At 35.3% G+C, this 8,535-nt stretch overlaps 1 protein-coding gene across 1 annotated transcript; it reads right to left on the reverse strand.

Moving 5' to 3' along the window:
* Positions 1-4,525: 4,525 nt before the first annotated feature.
* On the reverse strand, positions 4,526-8,148 carry LOC131039224 (putative UPF0481 protein At3g02645). Its single transcript, XM_057971932.2, has 2 exons — positions 8,015-8,148; positions 4,526-6,221 (listed from the first exon to the last, which is right to left on the reverse strand). The coding sequence occupies exon 2, from the start codon at positions 6,200-6,202 to the stop codon at positions 4,649-4,651; it is 1,554 nt and encodes a 517-aa protein (XP_057827915.2). The 5' UTR covers positions 6,203-6,221; positions 8,015-8,148; the 3' UTR covers positions 4,526-4,648.
* Between the last annotated feature and the right edge of the window lie 387 nt (positions 8,149-8,535).

Here is an 8,535-nt window from a genome sequence, read left to right on the forward strand (position 1 = left end):
GACACACAGATCTGATGCAACCAAAACCGGAAAATCAGATCTAACCCTCGTAGCTCCAAATTCTTCAGAAGACGAACAGGAAGCAGTAGGTCTGGAGCTCTGATACCATGTAGAAGTTGAGAAAGCCAACTTCACAGACCCCAAAGATCACCTGCATGCAAATAACCTGTCACGGAAAGAAGAGATGGAGACAAACAAGCAAGGGTGCTCTGAAAGCTGAAAAATGTATTCATCCAAGAGAGAGATAAATTACAATGATGAATCCTTATAAAAGGATATTGTGCAACCCTAAAAGAAACCCTAATAGGTAGACATTTAATAATTAATATAATTATTAAATGTCACAAATGCAAACTAAAGTGAAATCTTAAGAGAGGAATAAAGGTAATTTAATCAACATGATTAAATTAAAACCTTTACTCTAACATATTGCACATCACATTTTGGTGGCCTCACTTTATAAATAACTAAGCTCTAGCTCATTAGACTAGACTCTCAATTTCTCTTGATTAGGAAAAAAAAAAAGAAAATCAAATTATTAATAATTTATCTTTAAAATATTTTTAACTAAATATTACATCTTAATTAAAAAAATAAAATATTTTGTGGCTTCATCACTGGTGGTCTGGAATCTCTGGCTTGAAAGAAATTCTAGGATCTTTAAACATAGATCTGCTACTCTTGTTGATGTTATTAGCAAAATTCAATCCTCCATTGGTGAGGTTGTACTTTCTTACATCCATAAAAATTTAGATCACCTTAGGTCTTTTTCTCACTGGGATAGTTGGGTTACTTGGAAATGGGGTTCTCTTCATCTAATGCCTTCTCATGGGGCTATATTAGCTGGTCTATATTCTCTTGTTAAATGTAAGATGGCCAAATGGAGCACCCCCCTCAATTTGCTTTCAAGCTCAATTTTGATGGGGCTTCTAAGGGAAATTTGGGAAGGTCTAGTATTGGAGTGGTCAATTTTTATCATTCTTCTAAGATGATCAAAGCTATGGGAAAATATATTGGTCAGGGTACTAATAATGTAGCCAAGTTTCAGGCTTTATCCTTTGGTCTTGATCTCGCTATCTCTTTGAATATTAAAGACATTGTTATTGAAGGTGACTCAATGTTGGTTATTCAGGCGGTTGTTGCCAAAAAATGTCTCTCTTAGCATTTATAGTATTTATTAGAACACATTCTTGTGCAATTGAAGTGCTTTTCCACTTTCTCCATCTCTGATTGTTACAGGGAGATCAATGTCATTGTGGATTTTTTGGCTAATAAGGCTATTGCTGAGGGTACCAATTTCTTAGAGGTTCTTCCTTCAGACATACCAATCTCTTGCATTAGGCTTCTCTCTTAGCAAGATTTGGGTCTTATTTGGAAGCCTCCCTCATTTCCTATGCTAGATGTGGTTTTCTTCTGTAAGTATCTATAGTGAGGGTGTTTCTCTTTTTGACAATATCTTTGTTGTTTATATTTTCAGTTAGAATTTCCTCATGGAGCCTGGAGGATGTTGTGGCTTCTTTTGCTGGGGTACTATCTTTCATCTTTCTAAAGATTCTGGTGTAGTCTTCTCCCTTCTCCTTGCTGGGTGTGGTTTCTCTTTTGCATATGGCTACAGGGAGGATGTTGTCCTACCTTATTGCAACATCTTTGTTGTGGGTATATCCGGTAGTATCTCCTCACTGAACATGGAGGGTGAAGGGGATACTTTGGGTTGGCTGGTACCTTTTCCATTTCTTTTTGTAATTCAGGCTTTTTTCACTAATTGGTGTTTGGGGGATCTCTTCTATGTCTAAAGATGTTCTTACTGGCTATTTGTTTCCACTTGTTGATATCTTGTTGGTGGGTATCTCAGGCTCTTTTAATGATGTGTCTTTATTTTCTGTGTGGAATGGTTTTAGGTAATAGTGGTTGTTATGATGTTCGATCTTCTGCATTATTTGGTAATCATTATCTTTTGTGGTCTGGGCTTGGTGGCTATCTGGCGGGGGTTTTGAGTCATGATTAGTTATGTTGGCCCCACCATTCTCTAATCACCTGGCATCGTATTTGTTCATATCCTTAGGGAGTTGCATGTTTCATGATTGGGGGTGTTGTGCTGAGAGGTTGTGTTCTACGGCATGAGTATGCTTCATCATTGGTTGGTCATTCCTGCATTTTCTGCTCATTTTCTTGTGAGTTGCCTTTTCTTGATTTGGAGGGCTAATCATGTTTTGGATCTCTTCCTCTTTTATATTCATGGTGGCTTGTAGTCATGGTATCCATTCTTTCTTTGCATTTTCTTTTTCTAACACAAAATGCTCTGTTTGCTGTGGAGAGTTCCTGTTAAAATTGGTGGTTGGTGGCTATTTTTGAGGAACTGGAAATTGCAGATAGCTTGGTGTTTCAGATGGTTTCTTATCCTGTTGCTATTTCTTTGGTTGTTGCTTTGGCTTACTTTATGGATCAGTCTTATTCTTCTTCCTCAGGGTCTTCATCATCCCTCTCTTCTTCTTATCTAGATTGTCATATGTTTGCTCACCATTTTTGTGCTGGCAGGTTCACTTATTTTAGGATATCTTATGGTTATGAGTTTTATTCTATTCAAAGGCCTTGATTCATGTGTTTTGTAGACATGATGGTTCAGGGTTGATGGCACTAGTTTTGGTCATGCTTGGATGACACTGGTTCTATTTTGATATGCTCTCTTCTATGCTGGTTAGGACAACTTCCTTTATATCTAATGCAGATGGCTATGTATTTGGGGTTTTTTTTGGGGGGTGCCTATGAGCTTTTGCAATGGGTAGATAGGCTTATGTTTTCTTGAGCAATGTTGAAGGGTTTTCTTACTAGTTCTTTCCCTTCAGTGCTCTTTGAACCAAACACCTGTAAAAGAAAAACAAATTTTTAATATAATTTCAGTGGTTTCATCCACTTTTATCAAAAAAAAAAATTATTTATTTGATTAGAAAAAATTCTACTTACAAAAACTAATTAAAAAATGTTAATAAAAACACTATTATTTACCAAACACAAAGTAATTATCCCAAAGTAAGTAGTTTGATTACTTAGCGAATGCTTAATTTATTTGCTCAGAGTTTTTTGTGCTTGGGTTTCTGAATTTTTTATCCAAACTAAACTAGAAAGCACCTGCGGAGGTTCGCCAAGTGGAGAAGTGTGTATAATTTTGTGTCAGAATCATGGAGCAAGATATCAAATTTTGAGAAATTAAATTTTTTTTAAACTTATGTTACACCCGAATAAATTTATAATTTATATTATTATTTCTATTATGTAACAAATTTTTCGGTGAAAAGTCAAGAACCTAAATATTCAAAACTATCATTTTCTAATTTATATGTTAATATTGTATCTTATATTTTGTTTTGATAAAAAAAAATTAGGTTTCTTTAGATTCTTTAGTTTTTCACAATGATTAAGTTTCATTATTCTCATTTTTATTAGATTTTATGTTCTTGATTTTATGATACTTTTATTTCTACAAAATGATAGAATTTCAAAAACTTTCTTAAATCACTATAAATTTATTTTATTTTTTGAAAATCACTATAAATTTTACCAATACCTAAGTTAATATGAATATTTATTTTTGACAATTTTTTTAATTGAAATTTAGTTTATTTATATGATAAATTAAAGAATAATTTTAAATAAATTATATGCTTTTTAAAAGTACATATTCTTCATCTTGTTCATAAGTTTTGTGAAAAATAGTTGAAAAATTATTCCAAAAATAGTACAAAATTTTGATGGAGCTCTTGATTGAAATTTAGCATTATCATGTGAAGATTTTTTAATAAAAAAATTTGAAAGACAAATAATAGCTGCAACCTAAAAGAACTATTTTTTTATAACAAAAAAATAGTAAAGTTGAAATTTAAGCACTTATTTTAGGTTCATAAGATTGTGGGGTTTATAAGTTTTAAAAAACTCAGATTAAGAAAGGTAAACAATTGATTGACAACAAAGTAGAAAATCAATAATTTTATCAACATTAATGCATGACAAATTATTTTATCTTAAAGCATTGATATAAGAAGGGAATAAATTATTACATGCAAATTGTAAGAAGGATTAGGAAACATTAAGAGATTAAAATTCAATTACTCTTTCAAGTTTTAAAATTCTTTAATTCTTTTGTCATTATCAAAAAAAATTCAATAATAATATAACTAATTAATATAAAATATGAATAAAATAATAGAAAACATTTAAGATTTTACTTGTTTTCTCTACTTTTACACCAAATCCTAAATTCTTTCATGACTCATACACACAGTTAAGTATTTTTTAATCTCCATTCTAGCTTAATCTATTTATCTTTTCTTTATCTTGCAAGGAAAAGTCATTTAAGAGAACATATTAAAATAGTAATATTTTAACATCCAAAAATAAATATATTTAATATACCTGATTTCACTAACACAATTATTTATATCTGACATTATACAAATCTTTTGAATTACTCATAATTCTAAACAAATTTACACTCAAATATATTTAAAACTACAAAACTTTTAACCATATATTACTATCAGCTTAACCAATTAAGAACTACATCATAGACACACTTTTCAGTGTAACATTCATATTTATAACCTATGTCGGCTTCTCTTAATCACTCAGCTATTAATTCTTCTTGCTTGTTTGACTAAAATTGTTTAATTATCTGCACAGATGAGGGTGCTGCGGCTACCAGGACAAGAACCACCCCCCAAAACAGTGTGAAAAATTTCACAAGCTTTGGATTCTTCTGCATGAAGTCATTAATTCTCACCAGAGTTCGGTTTTTGTACCATTCGTTGACAGCAACCTTCAAACCCATAAACTTATCTTCATCAGCGAAAGTGAAGTTAACCCCTTTGCAAAGACCAGTGAACAGCTCACTCGCTTCCTCATCAGTTCCAATGGAGCTCTGAATTATTCCCTTCTTCCTCAGCAAAGCCACGTCCTCCTCAGACTGGATCAAACTATTCATTAGAAACACATACTCTGAAATAATGGTGAGCTCTTTTTCTTGGCAGACGTCCACAGCCATCAGGTTCCTGAAGATCAAATCTGTAGCATCAGAAACCCATATCACAGGGAGAAACAAAGTCTTTTTCTGTTTGTCGAAACGGAGGGACATGGCGGACGGAACTCTCTCGTACGACTTAAACTTCATCCCATTATTGTGTAACTCTGTTGCAGAAGCCATGAGGCATTGATAATGAGACTCCTTCTTAGGTTTATGAGCTGTTCTATGACGATGAAGATCACGAAGATAATGATGATGGCGGTCTTCTTGAAGTGTAATATGAACATCCCCTGCCTTTTCTCCTTCATGGGTACTCTCGGACTCATTCACAATGAAATCATGAAAAAATCCCAAAATGTGGTTGTATTCCTTCATATTTTTGTACTTCAACTGCAGGGCTTCTTTCAATTTTGCCTCGCGTTCTTTGTGCTCTGTAGGTTGCTCCCCTGTTTTTGGCTGCAGAGAATATGAGAAAGGGTGAGCCAAGGCAATTATACCATCGCATATCATTCTAAGCAGCTCTATCCTCGCCTTTTCTTCAGTGCAATTGTTCTCCATTTCCAATAGCCCAAGGAGAAGGATTATGGGGACCGGATTTTCAAGCAACAGAAGTTCAGTTAGGATATCGAATTGAATAGAACGGACCCTGTTTCTGTTAAAAACAGGATCCAGGTTCCATTGTGAATCGCCGTTGAGATTCCTTTGTGATTCATCACTGAGTAGCCTGAGAGTCTCTAGAATGAAGCATCCGTCCAGAGTGAAGAGCCACGCAAGAATTTCTTCCTCACACTCTGCTTTTCCTTCGTAGTTTGCTGTAATTTCTGGAAGCAAGCTCTGCACTTTTTCCACTAGAAAGCGTGCGTGCTGCTGGTTTGGTGGGAGCCTTTCAGCTGATCGATTTACGGCCTCTACTTTGTGTAACTCTATTTCAGAGAGTGGTTGAGACATCCTGTGATGGAAAAGGCCAAAAGAGACCACCCGAGGCAGATAGGCACCTCTGTTTAAGTCCTTGAGATACATAGGCACTTTGTTTATGGACACGCAAGAAAGCTTTCTTGGCTTATCGTCTTCGGTCCTGTGAAATTCAAACCTGCCCTTCACATCATCAAACCATGAGTAGCGTTGTTCTGAATCTGCTACCTCTATTTCCCACTCTTTCCCAGCCTGTTTCTTGCTATTTTCCGCCATTGGTAACAGTCCAGCAACCCTGGGAATGAAAAAGAAACAGTTAAACAGTTGTTTATGACCTGTTCAAGACCTCGATCTAAGGCTGGGGTTTTATGCGCTTCTTTAAAAAAAATAAAAAATTACTGAGTATTGATGACATTCTTTATGTCTCATGAATTTTAATGATTATTTTCATGTCCATCTTTCCTTAAACAGAATTTCAAAATTAAATAAAAAAGAGTAAGTTTGGAAATTTATAGAAATTTAATTCAAAAGAATAATAAAGTGTTGCCTAGGTTCTACTTCGCTTTCTTTCCAAGCTTTTATTCTTTTCTAATCTGGAAGCGATCTCATTTAAGATCAATCTGCTACATACTCTTCTCAGGACCGGTGTCTATGAATCGTCAGCCATGTCTGGTGAGGAACCGTATGAGTTTATTATGAGCGTATATCCAAGGCCAATCTCATACTTCGGAGCAGACACTCCCATTTCCCTCTCAGCTTCCACGCGACAAGTCTCTTTTAGAAAAATAACAGACCTAAGATTGAAGCGGCTATTGCTTCATCCAGAACCAACGATCATCTTGGCGGTAAAGATGATCTTGGGAAATGGGCATTTGAGACGGGAGGAATACCCCTGTGACAATACAAGCATATCATCCAGATTCGTCGCCTCTCTACTGGATTCGAAGCTAGCCATACAAAGTTGTTTGGATCCTCACAAAGAAGCTATTCCCAGATGAAATCTTGCTAGAATTGCAAGAAATCCTCAACAAGGCGCTCCATGATTCAGGAGCTCCTCGACCAAGTGATAGAATTTTGTGCAACGTTCCCGAGGAACTCATTAAATATTATTCCTTTTTGCTCGACCTTAAAGGCAAGGACCTGGACAATCATAGAGCATTTGCAAGTATGGGGCTCAGATACCTCAAATGGCGTTTCCTTGGTGAGAATCCAAAAGATCTGGGTAGGGAGGAGGAACTCCACGAATTTGCAAGGTTGGATGGAATTCTGCCACCAAAAGGAGAAGAAGAGGAACCCCAGGCTGAACGGGGTAGGAGAGGTGGTGGCAGAGGATTGGGTCGCGGTTCTAGTCGTGATTGAGGATGGCCTCCGAGTAGAGGCCTTGGAAGAGGCAGAACCCCAACTCCCCCTGTCGAGCCTCTTGAAGAAAATTGAAAAGATAGGTTTAATTCTGGTGGTTATTTTGATGACATTTCAAAGCCTTTAGTTGGCTGCTGGTCTCTAAGTTTTTTTGTCTTTAAAATACTTTAGATAATCTCTGCTAAACCTAAACTTATATTTGAAAGTTAATTTGTGATCTTCGTGGTCATAAACAATGAAGGTTTTTTGGTAAATCCAGGGAATGATTTCAAATGCATATCTTAGGTTCATGATCTTTTTCGAATTATGGATATATATACTGTATTTTTTTTTTCAAAATGAATATATAAACTCAGCTCTGCCTTTACTGATCAAATATGTATAACAGAGAATGCATTGGCACTTCTTAGAATATTCATCTTCTATTCAAGTGCACTGTTTTTCACACTCTTAATAGAGCACCTAACTAGTCAAATTTCATACATGAAGTGAACATGCTCAACAGTTACCAATAATATAAAAATAGATTAAATTAGGAATAAGGCCATTTTTCAAAAATAAAATCAAAACCATCTGCACTGTAATACAAGCATTTCACAAGGCAACGATTGGGAGTGAGTTCTGAATCACAGTAATTCCTAGTCAACAAAGCTCTTAAAAACAAGTTAAACAAAGCTAAAAAGTAATAATAAGAAGGAAATGAGGACAACAAGATATCGAATTACTCACAGTAGACAATCAATGAAGAGCTCAAATTATGGATGGTGAATTGCGTCATACAAATCACAGGGAATGAATTTCTCTTATAGTTTTTCCAAGATCAAACTGGTTGGCATAATTCGGTTCCTTCCGTCCATGGTTAGACATTCTTGTTGCTTTACATCTTTATTTTATTCTGATGATGATTTTTCCTCTCTTTTTCTTGGGCATCATAATGGCTTTGGTCAGTTCAGAAATGAGACCCAATGCTTGAGGAGATGCTCTCTCTATAAACGAGAAAACTTTGATTGATGGTGATTTTTCCCCTTATCTTGTACGGGGAGTTTCGTTTAGTGTTACAACTGACGGGCTGGGTTGAACCAGCACACACTAAGTTTTGATCGAGCTTAGGTGGCTAGTGGGTTCATTTCGGTTATTCTGGTTCTAAAATGGGGTTAATAAACATGTATTATTGACATTTTTGAAAAATTGTAACCATTCTTTACGAAATCAATTGTATATAACTCTCGTGTTACCGACATCCGTTTTAA

Source organism: Cryptomeria japonica, chromosome 10 (assembly GCF_030272615.1).
Source record: "Cryptomeria japonica chromosome 10, Sugi_1.0, whole genome shotgun sequence".
In the NCBI taxonomy this organism is placed as follows: domain Eukaryota; kingdom Viridiplantae; phylum Streptophyta; class Pinopsida; order Cupressales; family Cupressaceae; genus Cryptomeria; species Cryptomeria japonica.

Excerpts from the sequence above, each read along its gene's own strand:
- LOC131039224 (XM_057971932.2), bottom strand. The coding sequence starts at position 6,202 with ATGGCGGAAAATAGCAAGAAACAGGCTGGGAAAGAGTGGGAAATAGAG.